This window comes from Strongylocentrotus purpuratus, unplaced genomic scaffold (genome assembly GCF_000002235.5).
Source record: "Strongylocentrotus purpuratus isolate Spur 01 unplaced genomic scaffold, Spur_5.0 spur5_scaffold_4, whole genome shotgun sequence".
Lineage (NCBI taxonomy): Eukaryota > Metazoa > Echinodermata > Echinoidea > Camarodonta > Strongylocentrotidae > Strongylocentrotus > Strongylocentrotus purpuratus.
Genome location: NW_022145610.1, coordinates 4,913,844 through 4,938,626, shown reverse-complemented (window position 1 = coordinate 4,938,626; position 24,783 = coordinate 4,913,844). Strand labels below are relative to the sequence as shown.

The following is a 24,783-nucleotide window of genomic DNA, read 5'->3' as shown; positions in this document are numbered from 1 at the left end:
GATATGAATTTGTTTTCTTTTCCTCTTCCTTTTGTTAAGTGGATAACAGTACAAAAATTAAAGGGTCGCTTTTTTTCTTTTCTTTTTCCAATCCTATCTTTTTAATTTTAATAACCCAAACAAGGAATTAAATATGAAACTGAAAGACAGAAAAAAAGAGTCCTTCCCGAGTAGGCTTGATTCAGACCCCCTCCGCCCCCCCCCCCCCCCCCCCCCCCCCCCCCCCCCCCCCCCTCCACGATCGCATCCGGTATGTACTTTGCTAATAATGGTACAAGGTGGGCGTGGTCTGATATCTGTGGGGAAAATGGCACGTGTGCATGACATCACTTTTGTGTAGAACTTGCATTGCCGATTGGATCATGTTTATCATGACATTTTCGTGACTAGTGACGGTAAGGTGTAAGACGCAACAAATATACTCACCAAAATGTTAGCGATATGCAGCGTTGATAATTTTAGGCTTTGAAGTTCCACTCTATTTTCGGGCATAAGTAAGTAAATAAATAAGGTTATTAATATTGATGTGATTGTTCCATTTTCTATTAGTGAAAATCGTAATTATTGGTACAAGTTTTGAACAGGCGTTTGGTTGTGCGTCAGCGAATACGCCGATTTCACCACGCCGAAGCTTATGGGGAGAAATTGTCTGTTGTCTGCTCCACTAGCTACGTCGAGGGGGAAGTCCATCTTGGCCTTGTGAGTGTGATTAAGCTGTTTTTTAAGCAAAGGCAGAAAAATGAGAGAACAAAATTAGGGAAAGTTTGAGCTATATGAATATCTGATTAAAATAAGAAAGTAATGTCTAAAAATCTAATGAATTTTTAAGTTGTCATCACAAATTGGCACTGCACTGGTGCTGCGCTGGAAAAACTGTGACTGCATGAGTGTGATGTATCTTGCAACATTTTCTCATAAACTTATATTTTCTTACATGTTGATGATTGAATTGATTTTTTTTCACACAGGGGTTGTATAAATCCATATTTGCAACAAATATATTTAGGATGAATGAATGATATTTGGCTTTTATATAGCGCTTAGTACATCAACGATGTGTCTAACTCTAGTCTAAGCGCTTCACAGATATTACTCCGGTCATGGGATTCCGGCTTATCCGCACACAATGTATACACATTCTCCACTCCCTGGGGAGCGTTCCAGCCAGGCGCACATTTGCTCATCTATATAACCACATTAACTTTCGCATCCGGGTACCCATTTAACACCTGGGTGCAGATCGAGTGGCAAATGTAGATGAACATCTTGCCGCAGCGAAAATCCAACCCCGAACCTTTTGATCTGCAGTAGAGTGACTTATCCACTAGACCACAACACCTCTATATATGATTGAAGATTTTCTGGAAGGAAATTAAATTTCAAAAGTTTTTAGTACCTGCAGGATGAAATGGGAGGGGAGCTTGCAAGATATGTCACAGAGTTGCCACTTTGTGTTCAATTGATTAATTGCACCTTAAAAATGTATTATAACTTTTTTGTTTTTGATTGGTTTTTGCTCAAACTTTTACCAGCCTATTCTTTGATGCTATTAAAACCAACTTGATATCAGGGTGGACTTCCCCTTTAAAAGGCATGAATATTATAACCTGTCATAATGAATAATGAATTTAATTTTTATTTATGTTGCTATTTGTTGCCATTTCTGGAGATCAAGGCTTTTTTCATGTTTTCTATTCCTCAACATACAATCCATTATGATGACAGTAGACCCCCCCCCCCCCCCCAAAAAAAAATTAAAAAAAATCTCATATTGGCAGATCATTATATACATGTATAATATGGTCTGGATATGTGTGTTGTCTTACTCGTAGAGTCAGTTCACACAGTGTTTAATATACCAGGGGAGTGTTTCACAAAGACTAAGATCGACTTAAGTTGGACTTAACTCTCGCAGGCCATTCATGCCACTGGTTGCTCTCAACATTATGATCTTTAGATAATATTTTTCCCTCAATAATGAACTATCAAAAAATGTAAATTCTGTAGATTTGTGACCTTGATTTGTAAGGCTATTGAGAGACCAATGCCAGTAAATGGTGAAAGAAAACAGTGGCATGAACGGCCTGCCATAGTTAAGTCCAACATAAATTAATGCCGATCTTAGTCTTTGTAAAAAACTCCCCAGCTGGGCCTTCTTGTATGAAAGTTGTGTTGAAATGCACTGTATGCATAAAGCTCCTGGTGGCCTTGTCTTCATAACTCATGTGCTTTGAATTAACAGTAATTAAAGTTACGCGTGAACCATTGCCCTGCAGACCAAATTTGGTCAGTAATTTAATAATTTATTTTAGAAAATTAAAAAAGAAGCTATGTGTACGTGTGTAAATAAATTGATTTGTCAAATAGAGAAATGCATGGACATGTATACCTTTACCTGCATATGAATTTAGATATTCATTTTCATTCATTTGACAGGCTTTACAACTTACAAGAACAGATGTCTAGTCTACACAAGTTGAATTTATCCGATGGGAAATCAGCAGTTGTTTGTCGCTAGGTTAGGGTACCTTTGTCATCTCAACGCTAATTTCAGTCTCACCCCTCGTCTTTTACGTCTTTTGACTTCCAGACGAGAAATTTTTGCTTTGAGTCGGCAACGCAAAAGTTCCAACACACAAGGCGGTACACTCTGGACTGATCAACACCTTACAGGGAGACCATACTGCACAGCTCCTGTAGGGATAACTAAGAAGGGTGTTGGATTGTTTACGGAAGAAGGACTGAAGAGACGCTCTGATACCATGGCAGAAGGAGGCATGAGTCATCGGGAGAAAGATGGAGAGCTCTTGTACCCAGCTGTTGACACAGTGAGTTCAAATTTCACTCTTCTTATTCTAATAGGCCAGGGGGGTGTTTCACAAAGATGCTATATTGAACTTATCTCTAAGTTGGACTTAACAATTATGGAAAGCCGTTAGCATCTTTGAAAATATTTTGTAAAAGCTTTTTTTGAAAGGCATAACAATGTTGATACAAATCATTTATATTTTCTATTATCAAGAAGATTTCATGTTCTTGATGTGGAATTTATGAAAAGTTTACGGTACTTGAATTTTTGCTTTTGAATATATTTTATTATAAGGCTACACATGGCTCTCCATTATTTAAAGTCCAACTTAGAATTTTTGTGAAACACCCCCTGGATCGAGCCTGTTCTGAAATAGTACCCCGTTCCATTCATATGATTTGACCCCTCATAGTCACTTGGGCTATCTTTCTCATTAACAAAAAGGTTTTTAGCTGTTAGGTTTGCCCCCCCCCCCCAAACAGACCCTAAAGTTGGGTCAATTTCACCCGATCCACTTGTAGTCCATGCATTAGTAGGAATAGGAAGTAGTATGACATTACAAAACACAACCACAAAAAAATGACAAAAAATTCTGTAGGGAATAGTGTGTGAGATGGCCCTTAAAAAGTGGGGTCAATTTTTCCCTATCAAATTATGTCAGAAAGAAGAACTCTAGCTGTACATTACAAAAATATAAAAGACTGACAAAATTGTCCAACAAGTATGGGGTGAAATGCTCCCCTTCTATTAAAAACAAACACTAAAGTGCCCTTAGGTTTTGCTGCCTCATATGTGTCTGTAAAGATTTTTTTTAATCAAAACATTCTGACCTTAATAACTCAAAAGTTTTTAAATCAATTAAGTTCAAATTTACATAACACAATTTTGAGTATTGTATTGTTTTTGAGGTACAATTTGTTGTCAAACGATCTGTCCATATTAAAATCATTCAGATTGTAAAAATCATGACGCTTCCTCAAAAGCAGCCAGAAAATAAAAACACTTTTATTGAACTGCTGCCCCTGTCTTACAAGATAAAATAGAAGAGCTTGTGAGGTATCAGGGCTAGGTGACTACCATGATGAAATTTACCATTCATGTGTGAATTACACAAATAACTTTTGATAAGAGAATTTCCTAATTATCTTAACTAGCCTGCCAGCAAGAAAATATTCTTGTCATGTGGGTAATTCTAGAATCATTCTACCACAGTAACTATTTTAAGCTGGTACATTGTATACTTTATTTTGCATGTCTTTACATGTCTGTAGAAGAATTGTTTAAATTTTTTTTACTGGTACCATATTAACTTCATGTATTAAAGCTAAAGAAGACAATGTTATTCTTAACACTTCACAGTCTGGTGCATGGTAGGTTTTGAGATGTACTGGTAGATCAGTGTGGTCAACAAGGGGTTTAAACATATAAACACCAACATGTTTAAATTTTCAATGTACAGGTTTAAAAATCAACAGCAGGTTTATAATTATTCTCATCTGAATTTATTCATGAAATATTAGTCATAAAATTTGAAAATTTGAAAATGCTTCTAATTATGACTCAGATTGCACCAGAGGGCACCTAAGAAATATAGAGTCTTTAAAGGTCTTAAGCTTTGCTATCCCAATACCTAAACATCGTGACAGTATAACTATAGGACAATCCAATTATATTTGGGGGCTACCCAGGCTAGTAGGTCAAGATCATAGTCAGTATACATTGGATTATAGGCTTTTTGTTTCATTGTGAATAATTTCATCCATTTCCAATACTGAATTTAGGATGGAGACATAGGAGACAGTCCCATTTGTCTTCTTTTTTAAAGGGGGGATGGATTTTTTTTCTCACACCCCTTGATAATTCATATACACATATGAAAGATATGACATTCCTTTGTGTTTTACTCTCCTTCTACACATCTTTTGTGTCCCTTCTCTCTATTTCTCTTTTACATACACACTGTCTCTCTTCTCTATATTTACCTTCCCTTTTATTTTGCTCCCTGACTCTCCTCCCACCCTCCCTCCCTCCCTCCTTATCACTCTAACCCTCCCTCTCTCTCTCTCTCTCTCTCTCTCTCTAACCCTCCCCCTCTCTCTCTCTCTCTCTCTCTCTCTCTCTTTCCCCTCTCTCCCTTTATCTTTCCCTCTCACAGTATGGACCTATAACAGTACGAGGTAGTGAGTTAGAGCCAGGCAAAAAGAAAAAGTGGTGTACCTGTGGACTTAGCAAAAAAGCTCCTTGGTGTGATGGTAAGTAATCTCCTCGGAACTCAACTTTTATCAATTTTACAATGGCTCTGATTATGTAGCAATTCCAGACGTCATGACATTTCCAATGAATTTTCATTTTTGAAAAATCAATGAAATCAATGTTTTAATAAAAACCTACACAGAAATGAGATATAAACTAATAGTTACTTTCACAACAGTTGATTCTTCTGTCAACCCTTCATCAAATTCATAAAATACTGAAATTTTAATAGCTTTGTTACAGAATGACCTAAAAATTGCCTTGTGTGTCATTCCATGACAAACCTATACATGAAATTCTATAATTCATAAATTTGATGAATAGTTGATAGGAAATATAACATAAAATTGCACCTAATTAGTTAATGCAGTATCTTAACATTACTTTGCATATTTTGATATTACAATGTCTATAAATATTCGTCATTAAAAATAGAAAATTCATGGAAATGTCATTTTGTTACACTTGGAAGTGGTAGCACACTTAACAAACCTAGCACATGTGTACATTGTAAATGTATCATGAGATGATGAGGGGGTGTTATGATTCACTTTTCTATTCCTTTTTTCTCTCAGTATATATTATTTTCATATATATTTATATTATCAGATTTATTATTTCATCAAATACATTATCACACTTCATTTAAGGGTACTCTTTCTCTCTTTCTCTCTCACTCTCCCACTCTCTCTATCTTTACATTTTTCTCTTGTATTTCTTTTTACACTTCATTGCCCCCTGTCCATTTTACCCTCATCCACTTCTCCTCCCTCTCTTTCTTCTCTCTCTTCTTATTTTTCCTCCTTCCACTTCTTCTTTTTTTTTTCTTATTTTTCTTCTTATTTTTCTTTTCTCCTTGTTCTTCTTCTTCAACTTCTTCTTTGTCTTCCTTTCTCGCTCATCATTGTTTTGTATCTCTTTGTTGCTCACTTGCTTTGACACTCTAATCTCAGGTGCTCATAAGAAGACTGGTTTCCGTTCCCTCAAGTGGGAGGTCCCTGAGAAGCCCCAGTCCGTCTACCAGATATGTAACTGCAAGTATACCAAGTCACCTCCGTACTGTGATGGGACCCACACCAATCTTCCTCAAGAGGTTCTGGAGAGACAGAAGAACTGTCCCAACAAGCCAACCCATGAAGAATGTTTAAAGATGTGCACTGGATGTGGGTGGAAGGTGGACTTTTGATGTTGGTTTAAAGACATAGATTACTATGCATGGGACCACAATATTCTAGGATGGCAGTTTTATGCCCCAGTCACACTAAGAGGACCAACACCAGGGGGGGGGGGTGTTTCACAAAGATCCTAAGTTGAACTTATCTCTAAGTTGGACTTAAAAAGTATGGACAGCCATTGGAGCCTTAAAATGAAATATATTCAAAAGCAAAAATTGGAGTATTTTAGACTTTTCATCAATTCCACATCAAGAACATGAAATCTCCCATGATAATAGAAAATATGAATGATTTTAATCAACATTTTATGCCTTCTAAAAAAAAAATTACAAAATGTTTTCAAGGATGCTTATGGCTTCCCATAAATTTTAAGTCCAACTTAGAGATAAGTTCAACTTAGGATCTTTGTGAAACACCCCCCAGGCTGACAATAAACCAACCAATAGTTTGATATTACTCTGAATGGCATACAATCAATCAGTTTGGTGTTAGTCTGATGGTGTAACTGATGGTGTGAATTAACCTGTTGACTACCAAAGTTTTTCATTCCCCTAGTCTTTATGTACAAACAAGTTTCTTCCCACAGGCAATGGGGTACTTGAACCCTGTTTCACAAAACTTGTAATCATTAACAGCTACTGAAATCATGACATTTTACTAGCTGTACATGAGCAAATTTGTCGTAGGATTTAGCATTTGTTATTGATAACGATTTTATGAAACAGGGCCCAGGTCCGAAAATGGTTTTGTAAGAATATTTTTATACTATGTAAGGTGAAGATGATCTTAATTCTGAATCCTTATAATTTACTTTTTTCTTAGATGTTGAATAACTGAGGTACATAATATAATTTGAATTTAATATCATGGAACCCTTTTCTATGTATTTTAATTGTATGAGTCACTCTGGCTGTTGCATTTTATGTGAGTGTGTTTGTAACGGTGATAAGTTTGCACTTCGATCACAAGTTGTGGCTGAAAAGAATGCGTTAGCTTGGAAAATTGTCAAACTCATGCATTTGCCTGGGACAAGCTACATACGGTACAAAGGGGCAATATTTTAAAGTGAAGTATCATTTTCTCTTGTGAGGACTTTAAATGGAAGACAAACGATTTCTTTCATAAAATTCAATGAATTACATATAATCGGAAAAAATTATTTTTGTATAAAAGTGAAGGCTGATGCAAATTTTTATAAACTGTGCAAAATTGAGACCATTATCTATTTGTGCTTATTTCATGTACTCTTTGCTCATCTCAGACAAAAACTTGATGTACATGTACATGTATGCATTGAAAATACAGAGAAATTTAGATTTCTTATTAGTTTTAGAATTTTAGATTTCTTATTAGTTTTAGAATTTTAGAACATAAGCCTACTATATTATCAGTTTCTAAGAATTAGATTTTGTGATAGTAGATAGAAACGCAATACGTAGAATCAAGTTTATTCTTCCAACTATATCTTATTCAGAATGTGATGATATGAGTGTAGTACCTCAGGGCATTGCACGTTTACTCCAAGTTTTCAAACATGATTCTTTCAATTCCCTCTAGTAGGGGTAGGCAGAAAGTGATGTGTAAGCCCTGCACTATGCCTGATATGCCTTCACATTGTGATCAAAGTGTTCACTTGATTTACAATATTATATTATATATATATATTTTGTGCCTCTGTCACAGAAGGTGGTGACTGAGAGTATCTTTTTGGGGTTGTTCATCCATCCATCTGTCCTGCATTTCATTACCATGGTAACTTGAGATCCATTGATTGAACAGATTTTAACCGAACTTGGATGTAGTATGTATGAGCATGCAAGGATGAACTGTTTAGCTATTGGGTGTAAGAGGTCAAAAGTCACAGGGTCATAAAGTGTTAAAAATATCAAAGAGACACTGTTGCATTCATCTTGTTTTTTATTTTCAAAGAGGAGAAAGAAGAGGCCTTGAAGGAAAATAGAAGAATGTGTGTCTTTTTAGAAAAGATTTTGAATGCTGATAATATACAGGGTCTTAACACATTTTTGCTGCCAAGTAAAGCTACTATGACTTCCTCTGTAGGTCTCTAAACAGACCCTGTACATCTAGGGACAATTTGTTCTTGTAGTGTATTTTAACATGTATGCTGCATTACACCAAATTGTATTTCTTGGTAACTGTAATGTACTCTTTAGCTTTTTATATGAATTATTTTAACAAAATATATAAACTATTACATAAATGTAGTGAGCTGTCAATTTTGAATTGGAAATATGTCAGAAAGAAAAAAAAAAATTTAATACTTTATTTGTATGTAAGTATCTGATTTGTTGTCCATCCAAAAAATAAAATTTAAATGAAATCTCTTTTATGAACTGCAGTGGATATATATCTAGGAAGGTATATCTAATAAACCATTATGAATGAAAATACATGTATTTGATTTTCATGTAGTTTAAGCCATCACAATTCTTAATTATTTTTTAAAAAGAGGAATGAAATTGTCACAAGGCAGGTAATCCTGGCATGAAATATTAAGTGTGAGATTTTTGTTTGTGGTTAAAAAGGATAAAAATGAAACAAAAACATTTAAAAATATTTTGTACATGGAAAGTGGAATGTGATTGGTTTGGTTTGTATTGCAGAACACATACCAGTATCATCACCTCAAGGTCAATACGTTCCTCATGACAAGTTCTTTTTTCTCATGAAGACTGACAGCTCTGATACTAAGTGAATGTAGATGTGTAATGCTTAATGTACGTCCTGCTACTATAATATCATGTATAAAATGTAATTGCCGACACCAAAAAGTATGTGTTATTTGAATATTATATGGTGTTACTTGTTTATAGTGCAATCAACACGTTTAGTGCCTTCCAAAATAACTTAAGTATTTGATATTTTTAGTGTAATTAAGCAGTCTTTTTAAATGCCCAGATATTAGACTTTTTTTACCATGCTAGATAATATTTGTAAACTTTTTACATGGTCAAGGTTAAGCAAAAAAATGAAGCAGTCTTTTTGTAAACAGTCATTCAATATGTTATGTGCATTGATCAGCATGATTATTGTGGGGATTCATGAAATTATGATATTACTCAATTAATATTTATTTCATAAACAGATCAAAATAAATGAATTTTTCACTATATGTTGTTACTTTGGTCTCATGTTATGCCCGTTTTCGTGCTAGATAATTATGACATTTTTACCTTTGCTGATAATGGAGGGAAGAGACAGATTAGTTGTGTGATACACCCACTAATAACATGAGAGGGAGGTTTCCTGGGTAGCGAGAGTCCAAAATAATAGAGTGATAAAGAGAGAGAGAGGGGGGGGGGGGGGAGAAAGAGAGAGAGAGAGAGAGAGAGGGGGGAGAAAGAGAGAGAGAGGGGGGGGGGAAGATATATAGAGGAAGTAAAGCTTCCTGAGTGAGCTGCCAAAGGGATTACCCAACCAAGTACCAAGAGAGAGAGAGAGAGAGAGAAAGAGATATAGGAAGTATAGCTTCCTGAGTGAGCTGCCAAAGGGATTACCCAACCAAGTACCAAGAGAATGAGAGAGAGAGAGAGAGAGAGAGAGAGAGGGGGGGGGGGGGGGGGGGGGGGGGGGGAATGACAGATTTGAAAGAAACCGACTTGCGACATAAAACATTGAAAACGTAGAGGGCAGCAGTTCAAAACAATTTATTTGTACATACCCAATCTATCTTTGCTGCGCAGTGAAGAAAGCGGTAACCAACTGCAGGGCATGTAAGTATTATATAACTTATATCTATAACTTTTTAGGAAAAACGGTGACTCTTGTGAATGAACTTTTCTGTTTTGTGAAATTAAGAAGACGACATTTTCAAACTATTCTGTTGACAAAATTCTTCTAATATGGGTAAAATTCGATTAAGGGTCTAGTGCAAAGTGATAATTAAGTCCCACGTATTACATTTGATGTTAGTGTTGCATTGAATGTCTTGATTGAGCTCTCATCTCTTCGGCCTTTCACAATCCAGCATACACATACTGACATAGCTGCATTACTATCCTGGTTGTGTATTAAAAGCTGTGCTATTGATTCTCAACATTTCACACACTACTGTACAAAACTTAACTGATTTTACTCAAAATCGGTACTTTACTCTTTACTAATTTAGTGACATTTTATGACACCTAACGTTAGATCTAGATCTAGATCTAAAGTAGAGTCTCCGGTTTGCGGCATCGCCCGGTTTGCGGCCAGGGGTATTTGTTTTAAAAATAAAATGAATATGACTCGATAATAATCATTAAAACCTACCGTGGATTCCACGGTAAGTTCTGCTTTGCCGAAAACGTCCGTAGCAGGTGCTCCTGTCGGTACGGAGTATCCGTCAGCGATGTCGGAAATCTACGGCACCAGTCGCCGATGAAAATTCCAGCAGGTGCTAACTTTTAAGTTAAGAGATCGAGGCATGACTAGATCAGTATTGTAGCTCTATTTGTCCGATATTTGTCCGATTGGAGGTGAAATTTGATGTTTTTGTGGAAGTATGATGGCTGTGGTCTGTCTCCTATCGCAGATATTTTGATTGTGCCACCGCATGGCCAGTTGCATGGGGTGACCGCAAACCGGCACTGAATTACGTGTTTTTTCTGGTTTGCGGCGGGGGGTGTTAATACACACATAACATGCGGGATCGTGTATGATGGTATGTGTGCTGATGTGTGTACCCGCTATGACCCGATAGTTTCTAGTAGTACTTGCCCCCGGATGGGATGATCCATTCGAGGAAAAGGTGAAATTGTTTAAACCTTGACAAATTTACCGTAGCAACAGATAAACATGAGAATTTGGGTTACCCGTAGTAATTTGGTACATGCTTTCATCGTGACGTACGCGTGCCGCAAACCGGTAATGCGTGCCCGCAAACCGGGGAACTCGAAGCATTTCGAAACGTGGTCAATGCTGACCACGCTGTGGGTCAGTTAGGTTATTTGTGACTTCTATTTAATAAGTAAGTATATGGACTCTTTATTGAGGGTATTGAAGTATTCTGTGAGTATTCCAATAAAAATAGAATCGGCAGTTCCCGCCGATCGGCCGCAGACCAGAGCCACTACTCTATTCCTTAATTGCAGTAAAATACAATTTTTTTCAACTTACCAATGTTTTTTTTTTTAAACCTTTGCTGGAGTGCGATGCCGAAGGAGTTGCACACCACATAGAACTTTAGCTAACATTTAGCGCATGCGCATTACATTCATCTGATCTCAGCCTCATTTTCCTTAATTGGCGCGAGAGTGATTTTACCTTGCATCCAACCAATCGGCCGAAAACTGGAGCTGGCCGATTACCGGGTCCTTTACTCTATTCGAGGCCCCTTCTTTTTAGCTATCGCAGAAAATATTGTGATATAGAGATTGCATGCATCCTTATGCAGTCTATGTGTATTGCGCGATCATGCAAAATTGGTCAATGATTTTTTGACCGAATCAAGATTCATACCTTTATTTCTTGTGATCCTGAAGGTGATACTCAATAAATGAGGTGTCATATGAAAGAGCAGATTAATCTCCATATTTCCAAAGGGGCGTCCACTCAAAATTCTAAACATATCTTGGTCACAACAGCAATTAAAATGAGGAGGGGTTTGTCTCTTCGGTAATGCATATTCAGCAATTATGAGCAAACAGCGCTCTATATCATGAATAATCATATTTGCTGCACCTCTACCGCACATGCATACTGTCTCTCCCCCATGTTGAATCGATGATACAAAATCGTTGGGTTAGGATGTAGAATCACCCTTTTTCCATCAAAAACTTCTTCAAATTAGAATTTCAAGTTGTTGGAAAGATGCCCACAGGAGTTGAAAAACATTGTAAGTCAAAGTTGTACCTCTTTACATTGCGAAAACATGTGACCCAACACACTGTCTGAATCGTTATCATAAACAGGCTTTGAAGCTCCAACGGCATCACCATCGGCGTCGGAGCTCCCTGGAGTTAATGTTAGTGTTACTCCAGAGAGCTGAAGGCGTCGGAGCTCTAGAGCCTGCATAGCAGTAGGAAAACAATTCAAATAGCGGGTTGGGTCACATTTTTTCGAAATGAAAAGAAGTAGTAATTACAATTTTGACTTACAATGTTTTTCGACTCCTCTGGGCATCCCTTCAACCACTTGAAATGATAATTTTATGAAGTTTTTGATGGGAAAAAGGGTGATTCTACGTCCTAACCTGACGATTTACCATGTTGTATAGAGTCAATGCTAATGCGTATTGACCTCTAGTATTTAGTAGGCAGTTATTTTATTGATAATTGTAATATTCTTTTAATATTTGGAATAAATATTGTATTAATCTAACATCAAATTGTTATTATATTTTGCAGTAAAATAACAATATTTTGGGGTAAAATAACAATATTTTGTTGAAAAAACTTCATTTACTGCAAGATTGCTGTATGTGCATGCATGTTTTCAACAAAAACTTCAGAAAACGTTGGTTCCACTGAGCTACGAAACACAGCAGGTTAAATCTTAATTTATTTTTTTTCAAAGCACTAATGAGTGTATCGGTGTATTAGTCCCTGTGCATTGTAATAATAATAATAATAATAATAATAATAATGGGTTCTTGTAAAGCGCTCATGTCAGTCAGATGTGACTCTCCTGTAATATTTCTATAGCGCTGTCTATCTAGAAATTCTATTCCGAGGCGCATTTATTATTACCCGGCTTTAGCCTAGCTGCCTATACAGCGCTCCAGCATTTCAAGGAATTAATTCCTGCCAGGTACCCATTTACATCACCTGGGTTGAGTGTGGCAAATGTAGATCAATGTCTTGCCAAAGGAAATTAGTGCCGCGGCGGGGCTCGAACCGCGGACCTTGTGATCGACATTCGACGACGTATCCGCTCATCTTAATTGATATCGGCATGGCTCTAAATGCTAATGATTTTGTGGAACCCAAGAGTAACTTTTAACATTTGAGTATTTATTTTATTTTATTTTTAATTTGTTTTTTGGTTAGATCTTTTCAGCATCTGAACTTCTACCAAAATGAGCTGAGGTCTTTTGACATTATCCCTGGCTGCTGTAACGTATTAAGGTAAATATATTGGGCTTTAATGTAGATGTATATGTATGTTGATTAAAAAAGGTGAATGTATGTTTGTTCGTAAGCAATAGTGGAGTTGACGAGGTGGAGTGGGGCAGAATTACATTTGTAAAAATTCTGTTTAACCTTTAGATCTGAAGAAAAAGTGAGGGTCTACTTCTTGACTGTGTGTTTCTTCACATGAATGGCTCTCATCCAATAAAGTTTCTTGTCTTGTTTTTAACCAGGATCGGCGCGATATAAATAATCTTGATTGAAAACTTGATTTACATAATCGCCCAGATTTTCAAATTGAAACGACATTCATAGACCTGCGTGTTGAAGAAATTGTTTTGGTGGGTTTTTTTATCTTAAAAGTGGATTTTTTTTTCCTATCATACTTTTGGACAGTTTTGGGCTACAATACCATTGATTTTGTTGTAAATTCAAGACCTTTCTGTTGGCCCATAAGTTCTCTGCACAGCTGAAATACAGTCAACCTTGCACAAAAGCGACGTTGCATTTGATGAATGACCTCTTGAGTCGATGATAATAGAAAGTCCCTATATTTCTTCATAGACCTGCATGTTTTAGTCCTCTGTATAAGTTGATCTTTTAAAAGTCGAATAATTGCCAAAGTCGATCATATTCCCAAAACAATTCTGAATAATAGCACCTAATTCTCAAGTCAACTGAGACCGCAATGTGTAATTAATCACTGTCAAAGAATGCACTACAGAGACTACACACCAATTTTTCTTACACTCTAACCCCTGTATTCCGTTTCTTTCTCTCTCTCTCTCTCTCTCTCTCTCTCTCTCTCTCTCCCACCTACCTCTTTAACCAAGCTTTCAGTTAATTTGTTCATATTTTTTGTATTGTTATTCACATTAGTCTCCTTTATGTAATTTTCTGAACTCTTTGTTATATACATACTTTCTTAGGTGTCCTGAGTATTCATTAGGATGGTAGGAGCACATGAGGAATATGGCTATTATTATTTGTTATGTTAACAAAGTGAGTCATAAAAAAGCATTAAGTGACCACTCCTTGCCCCCTTATCTTCCACACAGTTATCATGCAGGAGATGTTTCCCCAGTTTGAGGAGGGTACCCGGGTGACCGGCCTGGGGCAGCCCTGGACACTGGGGAGGGTGTTGGGCATGGGGCGGTGCGCCAAGGTATACCATATGTCCACCGACCAGGATAGCTTTCAGGCAGCAGTCAAGGTCTACCGTAAAGAGGAGAAATATCGACTGGCCTTTATTAAGGAGATGTGTAACCTCAATGCTGTCTATGGGGACAGACGAGTCAGTAAGTCCGTCATCTTTGTTTTAAAATTCTTTTTGAAGCTCTTATTGATTTGTGAAGGGGAAGATGGTAGCCTTGAATGTTAGAACACCTTTGATTTACAAAGGAAATGTGTACAGGCCTTCACAATTTTCACATGTATGTATGTAGGTTTGATTTCCATGGGCAAGAATTGGAAAAGAAGAAAATAATCATTCAAGGAGTGTAAGGCTTACCATCAAGACCTATTGTTTACAATGTAACAAGGTATCATAAATGGAGACAAACAAACTGAAGGATACATATACATGTAGGAACATCTTTTTAAAATCATCAAATACATTAAAAGTAAAAACATAGTCTTACCTTTGAAATGTTGTAACTTAATTCTATTTCAATAAGGGCTCACATGTTTGTGTAACAGGTTTATTAGCTTTAATAGTTCAAAAATTCCAAATGTTATCTGTTCATATGTGTTTTTTTTTTTTTACATCCATCTTTTACAATATGATATGCATTTAATGCCTGTACAATACCAATTGAAAAAAAAGATGAGACACTGAAGGGATAGAATTGACACAAGTATAATCAGATTGTTCTAAAACTTGGCACACTAATTAAGCACATACTGTTTTTAATTACTTCAAAGAATCAATGTAAAAGCTTGCTGTGTTATAAAGTTATTGCAGATAAAATTGAGACTAGTAGAATATTGTATCACATCAATTGAATTCCATGCCTAAAAAATCCTAAATGCTTGAAATTGCTAGTTACTAATCAGAAACTTCTTGCTTTTTTTCCTTTCCCCAGTTTCAGTTTATGGCACTTTTACCCATAAGGGACACCCCTGTCTGGCAATGGAACTGCTCGACTTTAATCTCAAGGAATTCATCTACCGCAGTGAAAATTGTCGAGTTATTCTCTCCAGTATTCCTACAACCAGCAACCATTCCAAAAACCACTCCAGGGTTGTAAGCAATGTTCCATGCAACAATAACAACAATGACATCACCAGTGGTACCGCAAACCACAAGGACCATAAGAAAGGGAAAGGACAAGGCAAAGAGAAGAAGACGGCTCAAAGTGGAAGAAGTCATGGTAGAGTCAGGACAGCAGATCACACAGAGGGCAGCGGGAGGTGTGGAACCAGGATGCAGACGAGGAGAGCAACTGCCCAGCGAGCTGCCGGTCTAAGGAGCAAGGGTAAGGATAGTGATCATGGGTCAACGAGAGCTCCTGACAGCAGCACCGCTCTTGCCTCAAATTCAGGTAGAGATAGCAGGACTCACTCAGGGACTTTGAAGAACACAAAGAAAGATAACGCTGAAGAAGATGACGGAGAGGAGGATGATCTTGCTGATCACCAAGAAGGCAATCAGGGAGCAAGTGAGGAGGACGTAGAAGAGGAGGATGATGATGATGAGGATGCTTCCAGTTATGGTCTCTCGCTCTACTTGATCCAGCAGCTGTTGAGAGATATAGCATCATGTTTGGAGTTTGTTCAGAGGTGTGGCTGGGTCCATGGTGACCTCAAACCAGCCAATATCCTGTGGAGCTCACAGGAAGGCAGCTGGAAGATTGTGGACTTTGGACATAGTTTTCAGGAAGGACGCCAAGTGAGTCAATGGATTTTAGCTCATTCATTACCTTTTATTAGGTTATTCATTTTCTTGCTTAAATTAGTTGGTATTGTATTTATCTTTTTGCATTTACATGATTCCCCAGTTGCTTATTAAAATCTTTCTCCACTCTGTCTCTCTCCTCTTGGGTCTTCTGAAAAGATATAAGGAGGCGCGATAGCTCAGTCGATAGGGCAGTGGTCTCGTAATCCGGTGACCCGGGTTCGAAACCAAGGCGATGCGCCAGTGCCTTTTGGTAAGGCATTAATCCTCATTACCAGGTCCCTCAGAGAGGACCTAAAGCCGTCAGCCGTCTGGTTGCTTACTTACAAGCATGTATGCTTTCTTAGCAGTCAGGTAAAATAACCACCACCATTCATTCATATCTGAGGGTTCTAGCAATCGACAGTATATGATACCATCGGTCTAAGAGGATAAAGCCCCGGAGACCGATACGTTTGACTTAATCACCTTCTGCACGACTTTCCTAGGATTTTCACTTAACCTACATTGTCAATCTTGTGGACTAGTTCAAAATCTGATCCAAAAGAGATATGTACGACATAAAAGGCCATTATGAGTGTCTTACTCAATGGTGTATTGTTTTAAACAATAAAATGGTTTGTTGTTTTTTCTTTTTATTATACAAAATTGTTTAAATCAAAATTCTGTGTAACATTTATTCTATATTTCCTATCAACCAAAACTTAAATGGTCAGAGTATGTATCAGTGCTATATCAACAAAATTGTGTATGTATATCAAACTATATTGTTTCTTTATTCTCTCTCTGTTTTTTGGAATGAAGGATTTCAGCCAGATTCAGAGCTTATGTTACCAATCCCCAGAGGCCAAGGTGTGGAATAGTTTTGTGAGTAGCCTAGGCAACCAGAAAGTGGTGCACAAGATGAGCGCTGTTGATGAGGGCGTTACAGAGTGCACTCACGCAGCAGATATATGGAGTCTGGGCTGCGTCATAGTGAGGGCGTACACCGGGATGAAGCTCTATGGCCAGGATGATGTGCTCCCTGGAGCCTGCTTGCAATGTCGGGTAGGTGGATCATAGTGATGGTTGTGGAGTTGGCAGAGATGAAGATAATGTTGGTGATGATGGTAACAGTTGCCCTTAAATGTGTTTGGAGTCAGTGCAGTTAACGATGTTCATGCGTGGGTATATAGTTGTTTTTGAGGTAAGCAACTTGGCGACCACTACATAACACTGAGCCAACGGGTATTACGCTCCCGTGCGTACGTCCGTGTGCTGCCCTCTATATACCCACGCACAAGCAACTTAAAGGGAAGTGATGATGGTTGTGCTGATGGTGTATGTGATGAGAGAGATAATGGTGATTATGTTGGTGTCAAAGAATTATCACGATGATAAAGATGACAATAAACAATGGCGGTTAAAAGGATGATAATGATGAAAATGATGACTACGATAAGTATAATAATGTTTACTGGAAATGTTAATATTGAGAGGATTCTTGATTTAACTTCAGGTAATAGTGATGATAGTGGTGTAGTTTATGGCATGACAGAGATGTAAAATGACAGTAATGCGATGAAAGAACAAAGTAATGATGTTTTTCTTTTGTCTGACTCCCAAACAGATATCTTGTTCTAACACTGCCTGTGAATGTGAGCCACTCATAGAAAACCTTTTCAAACCAAAGATGACCAACCCCAAACTCTCCCCTATCCGCCAAGCAGCTGTACATCATCTATCAGATCTTGTTAAGAGGTAAGAATCATAGAATGAGAGTAAGATAGTAGTGATGAATATTTTATGTACACAGTGTGAGTCAAAAAAAAGTTTACACCTAGAAGATTGCTAATTCTTTTAAAAATCATTTATGAGCAGTAAATTATGTTTTATCCCAAATCATTTGGTATCAGTTTTGTGTGGTATGTGTTCACGCTTGGATGAACAAGAGGCATTGTTTGCGAGAGTGCAAAAATAGACTTGCGCCAAAGTTGCTTATGTGATGTTAATGCAAGGAGTCCACTGGGCCGGCGCCAGTTGGCGCCAGTTTGCGCCAATGCAATTTACTGTGGCGCCTAGTGTCGCCAATAAGGTGCCTAGTGGCATGTAGTGGCTCAAACTGCCTCCCAACTGGCTCGTGGTGGCCCGTAACGGCACCAAATTTGAATGTGGCGGCAAGAAAATTTCAAAATGTTTGAAATTTTCGTCGCGCCACTTGCATCAAGCAATCAGCGCCAAGTGTCCGCCAAGTGGTACCAAATGGCGCGAACATATCGCCCTTTGGCGCAAACAATCCGCCTGTTGGAATCCACTGGAATGTAATGGCGCGCGCCACGTTGCGCCAATGAGATTTCGCGCCACATGGCGCCACTTAGCGCCAAGGGGCACCTTGTTTGCGCCACTACGCGAGCCAAACGGCACCCAATTTGTGACTACTTCGCGCCAAATGCCACCTGGTTGCCCGCCTTTCGGCGCCACTTACCGCCTATAAAAGCAGGGCGGCATCGCAGGACTTTCTCACAGTGATGACGGCAGTTCTCCAAGCTCCAGGGATGAGGTTGTGCTGGGCATCCTCCTGGTCCAACATGCGGACGTCCAGTGCCTGATAGCGCTTCCTGATGAGGTTGTGCAGCATGACGGCAGCTTCAACGAGCAGGCGGACTGTGTCTGGTTCCTGTCTCATCTGGCCAAGGAAGCACTGGAACCACAGAGCCAGAATACCAAAGGCATTTTCAACCACACGCCTTGACCTGGACAGCCTGTAGTTGAAGATCTTCTGCTGTTGGTCCATGTTACGACGGCCATAGGGCTTCATCATGTACGTCCTCATGGCGAAGACATCATCTCCCACGAAGAAGTACGGCAAAGGGTGCTCTTCATCATCATGGGGAAGAGGAGCTAGATCTGGGATGCCTAAAGTGCCAGCTTCAATGCACTCCTTCAGTTCACTGTTGTTGTAGATCTGGGCATCAGACTGATGGCCAACCCCGCCCATATCGATTCACAGGAACTGGTACTTTGAATCTACCAGAGCCATCAGGACAACCGAGAAGAACTGCTTGTAGTTGAAGTAAAGGCTGCCTGATTTGTTGGGCTTCTGGAGATGGATGTGCTTTCCATCATAGGCTCCCAGACAGTGAGGAAGATTCCATCTGGCTTCAAAATCACCTGCAACTTCAAGCCAGCCTTCATTGGTTGTGGGGAGGGAGATGACTTCTGCAGCATACTCATCCACTATCGCTCTGGCTACATCAGGGACAAACTTCTGGATGGTTTCCTTGCCCACTCGGAAGTTGTAAGACAGCTCGGCATAGGTGGCCCCACGGTGGCGAGATGGCGCAGGAAGACGAACAACTTGAGACCAAGGGGAATGGTCTCAGCCTTCCTGATGTGGGTGTCCTTCTTCTGCAAGTGGGGTGTAAGCCTGACCAACAGGTCATCAAACATCTCTGAGGACACTCTGGTGTAGTTCTTGAACTTCCTCCTGTCATTCTCCCTCAGCTCTTCCATCAAAGTGTGGTACTGTCCACGTTCGGCCCTCAACTGTGGGTGGAGCATGAGTCTAAACCACCAGTTGTGCTTCCTTTTCTTCTTAGGAGGCTCTTCTTCTTCAGGATTGGCCAGCATAAGTTGATAGGCAGTGGCCACCTCAGCATCTCTCATCATCTTCTGATGGAGCAGCATCATCATTCCAACATTATCAAAAGCCTCAGACATATCAAAATTGTAAATATTTAGTAGAGATGTTGTTCATACAGCAGCTGAGGAGGGTCTGAACCAGGTAGCCGATGGCCGGTATTTATATAGTCGGCAAGTAGCGGCAAGCGGCGGCAAGTTCAAACCAATTTGGCGACCTTTGGCACAAACTAATCACCAAGTGGCGCAAAGTAGCCGTCTATTGGCGCGAATGGTGCCAACAGGGTGACTTTTGGAATCAAATGGCCGTGTAATGGCGCGAACTGGCGCAAACTAGCGCAACATTTTGGAGCAAGCCGGGTCGCATTTGGCGCACGCCATATGGCACCCAGTTTATTCCACTTGGCAACACATGCCGAGCAGACATTAATTCGGCGCCACAGCGAGCCACTACGCGCCATTCACATAATCTTTGGCGCAAACTGGCACCAACTGGCGCCGGCCCAATGGACTCCTAGCATAACATAAAACAATTGGGATTTGGGTATTAAATTGGTTTTTGCAGGTCCAAATAACATCCCTAACAAATTGAATCATGCCACACATATCAAATATCGAATATCAAATATCAACGAACATTTGTGCACGTGTGCGGTAGCCTGTGTGACTTTGCTTCTGCAAAAATCGTATGGAACGCATTTCATTTGATACATTCAATTCATTCTCTCACTCCGGTAATCCGAACATAATACATGCTGTAGGCATCACTTTGGCGCAAGTCGATTTTTGCACTCTCGCAAACAATGCCTCCTGTTCATCCAATCGTGAACACATACCACACAAAAATGATACCAAATGATTTGAGATAAAACACTCTTTCATAAGATGTATAATAATTTACTGTTCAATTATGATTTTTTGAATAATTAGCAGTTTTCTATGTGTAAACTTTTTTGACTCACCCGGTATAGCATCATCGATGATATGTCCAATCAAAATAAGTAATGTTCAAAAGTTTTTAAATTGTTTTTAACTTATAAGTAAATGTGAACTCCAGCATCACTAAACTTTCACTTTGAAATATTACTCTTCTCTTACACAGCATGTTACAATGTGACATCGCAAAGCGTCCCTCCGCAGCAGAGATTCTGACCCACCCTTTCTTCTCCAATGAACTGACCCCAAGTGCCAAAGACCTTCTGCTTCTACCAATGAGAACCCTTCGCCTGTCAAACCTTGTCTCCTCCAATGTGGATCTGACCAATCAAAAAGTGTTTCACTGTAAGTGGACATCATCATTATTTTTTAATGTAATGTAATTGTAAAGGGGAATTAACAGGCTTTTCAATGATACCAACATCCAGTATGATAATACAGTAACAAGAGAGATATAAAGGATCAAACATGAATGCAGAACTCTATTTTTTGGGGGGGGGGATGGTTTATATGCAAGTTAACAGAGAAGTGTGATTGAAATGTGTCATCCAGTAAAAGAATTACACAATGAATGGCAAAAGTAATGTCAGTTTGGTGAATGAACCAGGTTTAATCAATTATTGTTTGAGTAGATACGAGTTACTTTACAAACATAAACATAAATTGATTGGACTGCATAATGTAGTTCCTTGTTACACCAGAAAAACTAGTCACAAACATTTTTGTTTATTTCTCACAACTTAAGTGATACATGTGACTTATCTTTTTATCTTTGTTTGTTTACTTTTATTTTTAGCTTTATATCAGGATATCAAACGTGAGTGCCTCAAATTTGGACCAATCAAATCACTCCTCATTCCTAAAGCAGGACCAGGAAAAGGCACAGTAAGTACAACAGGTCATGACTATGGATAGGGGTTATATTGAATTGAATTGAATTAACATTTATTTCTATAATCATCACAATCTATACAAAGATAAGAGATGGAATACTACAACAGATGAAAATGTCAGAATTGCATGTAAATTGACATAATAACCTTCAAATTATTTGAAAAATATGAAAGTATTAACCATAGTACAGATGGAAAATGGTGCTTCCATAGCAAGGCTTGACAATTTAATGCACCAGGCGTAAAAGTAATAATAACATAGACTGTAAAGAAAAAAAGATTGTATTTTGGGATGAAAGATGAGGTCTTGCATTAGATTATGAATTATAAAGAGAGAGAAGATTGTTTCTTATAAAGTCTTTTAAATGAATTATTAGACCAAACAAACTGTAAAGAAGGTTTAAAGTTTGAAGTTTCGGCCCGAATTCACAAAGGAGGTTTAACTTAACCCATGGTTTAAACCGTCATTTACATAACCCATGGTTTAAAAATTAGCGCAAAGTAAACATACCTTGCCTTGCGTGCGTCTAATATTGGACCTCTGACTGTGTCGTGCTTATTTGGCGCTAATTTTAGACCATGGGTTATGTAAATGAAGATTTAAACCATGGGTTAAATTCAAACCTCCTTTGTGAATTCGGGCCTGAGTCTGCTCTAATCTCCCTCACAGCGACACGCCAGTAGACTCTCCCTATAAAGATTTGATAAGTTTATATTGATACTAGGTATATATTGCATTGTCATCCAATACATTTCTCTGATTCCCTTTGTATTATATATTCAGGCCTTTATTGAGTTTGAGGATTCAGCAAACACAAAGTCAGCACTAAACGCCCTCATCGGTCAGAAGCTCTTCAACCAGCCCGTTCTCATCTCCTTTTTCCCTGTGGATGACTTCACTGCCAAACGATTCTACTGATCTGGATTAATTGAGCTGAGATTGTAGATCTATTTTGACCAAAGTGGGTTCGCCCAGACTTCCATCTTTCTATTGGAAACCAGTTTTATGGAAGATTTTATGGTCTGCAAGCCTTTCCACTGCAATGATCCTACGTGAGATTATAGTTGTCATTCACAGTGATTGCCTTTAATTTGTTTCTCCATATTTCTAATGGCATGATCAGTGTTATGGAAGAGTTAGATCCTTTCCTGCACATCTACTGAACTGGTTCAGTATGATAACCACAGTGAGTTTCTTTTAATTCCATCTTATAATGTTAAGACCAGTTTATACAGAGATGTTATAATCCTTCCACAGTTACAATTGTAAATGTTAGTAGTTTAGCTTTTGTTTGTTAAAAAAGGTGTTTTGTTTTTGTTTTGAGTTGTTTTTTTTTGCTACAGATTTTAAATATATTTTTTGTAATATTTTGTGTTTACAGATAGTTTTATTGACATGAGCATACATCTGCAATTCTAGTTGTAGGCTAAGACTTACATGTACAAACATTCTTATGCAACAGTAATTCAGCTTAGAAAGGATAACCAACATTAAAATGGTGTATTATTGTTTAGTTTTCTTTTAAATATTATATCTTATTCAAGAATGCAATTTAGGTTACCAGTATCCTTTAAGTAGGTTTATCACTTGTTAATTTGGTCAAACTTAAATTATTGTTTTGATTAAATAGTTTGCCTTTTTAATGGAGGTTCCTGAATTCATTTTGATGTAAATCTATCAGTCTCATCAAAAATAGAAATTGTAAGATTTTTTATGTCATTCAGATTAGTTCAGTTTTATTTTTGTTCCTCTGTGAAAACGCTTTTTTTTGTGTATGTGTGTGTGTGTGTGTCTTCTACATGTAAAGCCTACCTTAGAACATGTTTTTACCAAAAATTTGTTGAATTAAGTTTTTTTTTCCCCTTTTTTAAGCAAACTATATTTCCACGATTTATTTTGTACATGCTCTGTTTTTAATGTTATTATATTTAAATCAAATACACTTGTGCATTTGAATTGTTTTCATTACGTTAAAGGGGAAGTCCACCCTGATATTATGTTGGTTTTTAATAAAAGCCAAAAAATGAGAGAAACAACTTAGTAAAAATTTGAGCAATATCCGATGTAAAGTAGGAAAGTTGTGAATTTTTGAAGTTGTCATCAGTGAAACTCAAAGATTTTTGAAGTTTTTTAGTATAGGTGAATGGGAGAAGAGCTGGCAAGATACGTCACAGAGCTGCCAATTTGTGTTTGCTTGATTGCACCTTTAAAAATTCATATCCTTCTTATTTTTAATCAGATTTTGCTCAAACTTTCACTGACCTGTTTCTCTCATTTTTCTACTTATATTAAAACCAACTTAACATCAGGGTGGATTTCTCCGTTAATGCGATTTTTATGAGGAAGATAACAGTGTCACATTTGCACGAGTAAATTACAACTGATGTAGGATAATGTCAATTATTTGAATGGATATGGAATCAGCAGTCAGTTTTTATGATGTATTCAACAAAATTCAAATTTATGCACATTTCTTCCCTAGTATATAGTGATGAACTACATGTGTATGCGAATTAATCTCGTTACAAATGATTTCATTTCAGTTTTGTTATTCAGCATGTCAATTGCATATGTTAGGTTGGAAGAGTTGAGGCCTGTCTAAGGCCTGTCAGACATAGCAACCTCTAATGTCAGTACTGATAATTGAAAAACAAAATATTGAATGTAATTATTATGAAACACTTAAAGAAAGAAATTTGAATGCACTACCGACCTGAAATGATAAGAAACTTAAACACTTTGATATGTAGAGCACTTCATATGTCATGAGTTACATTCTTTACATCTTTTTGTTTTTCCAACTTTACAAGAGTATATGAAGGAAAAGAAAATGTTAATCTTAAAGATAAACTTGAGTACTGGTAATGCGATTGCATTGTGAAAGAAAAGGTGTGGAATGGATCAGAAAAGTTGATCATATAGCATGTAATTAATGGTGTGTAATGCAAGGTTCTAGAGTCATCAAAATCATCATAAATTTGGCAGAGTCTTGGTAAAGTAACAATTACTTACACAGATAGATGTATATGGGACAACACACATGGTGTCAGGGTTAGTACTACCCTGATTTCCTTATCTTTCTATGCTCATTACTCAGCCAGTATACATTTTCTTCCAAAATTGTTTGGCATA

At 37.9% G+C, this 24,783-nt stretch overlaps 2 protein-coding genes across 4 annotated transcripts; both read left to right on the top strand.

Annotated features, from left to right (window-relative positions):
* Positions 1–356: 356 nt before the first annotated feature.
* Positions 357–6,342, top strand: LOC100889608 (CDGSH iron-sulfur domain-containing protein 3, mitochondrial). 3 transcript variants are annotated; one of them, XM_030997059.1, is made up of 4 exons: positions 357–494; positions 2,612–2,828; positions 4,965–5,061; positions 6,016–6,342. In XM_030997059.1, the coding sequence occupies exons 2-4, from the start codon at positions 2,763–2,765 to the stop codon at positions 6,246–6,248; spliced, it is 396 nt and encodes a 131-aa protein (XP_030852919.1). In that variant the 5' UTR covers positions 357–494; positions 2,612–2,762; the 3' UTR covers positions 6,249–6,342. The 3 variants fall into 3 exon arrangements, with proteins under 3 accessions (XP_030852919.1, XP_030852918.1, XP_030852917.1); XM_030997058.1 differs by having other exon boundaries at positions 2,591–2,828; XM_030997057.1 differs by lacking the exon at positions 357–494 and adding an exon at positions 562–699 and having other exon boundaries at positions 2,591–2,828.
* Positions 6,343–9,921: 3,579 nt separating this feature from the next.
* LOC100890256 (cyclin-dependent kinase 13) lies at positions 9,922–23,666 on the top strand. The gene is made up of 9 exons (XM_030997056.1): positions 9,922–9,971; positions 13,227–13,304; positions 14,366–14,605; positions 15,392–16,197; positions 17,008–17,250; positions 17,813–17,943; positions 20,924–21,102; positions 21,554–21,642; positions 22,435–23,666. The coding sequence occupies exons 3-9, from the start codon at positions 14,371–14,373 to the stop codon at positions 22,567–22,569; spliced, it is 1,818 nt and encodes a 605-aa protein (XP_030852916.1). The 5' UTR covers positions 9,922–9,971; positions 13,227–13,304; positions 14,366–14,370; the 3' UTR covers positions 22,570–23,666.
* The last annotated feature ends 1,117 nt before the right edge of the window (positions 23,667–24,783 follow it).

Coding starts and splice junctions, on each gene's coding strand:
- LOC100889608 (XM_030997057.1), top strand. CDS start 635: ATGGGGAGAAATTGTCTGTTGTCTGCTCCACTAGCTACGTCGAGGGGG. Junction 700..2,590: donor GGGAAGTCCATCTTGGCCTT/GTGAGTGTGATT, acceptor TTTGACTTCCAG/ACGAGAAATTTTTGCTTTGA. Junction 5,062..6,015: donor AAAAGCTCCTTGGTGTGATG/GTAAGTAATCTC, acceptor CTCTAATCTCAG/GTGCTCATAAGAAGACTGGT.
- LOC100890256 (XM_030997056.1), top strand. CDS start 14,371: ATGCAGGAGATGTTTCCCCAGTTTGAGGAGGGTACCCGGGTGACCGGC. Junction 14,606..15,391: donor CTATGGGGACAGACGAGTCA/GTAAGTCCGTCA, acceptor TCCTTTCCCCAG/TTTCAGTTTATGGCACTTTT. Junction 17,944..20,923: donor CTATCAGATCTTGTTAAGAG/GTAAGAATCATA, acceptor TCTCTTACACAG/CATGTTACAATGTGACATCG.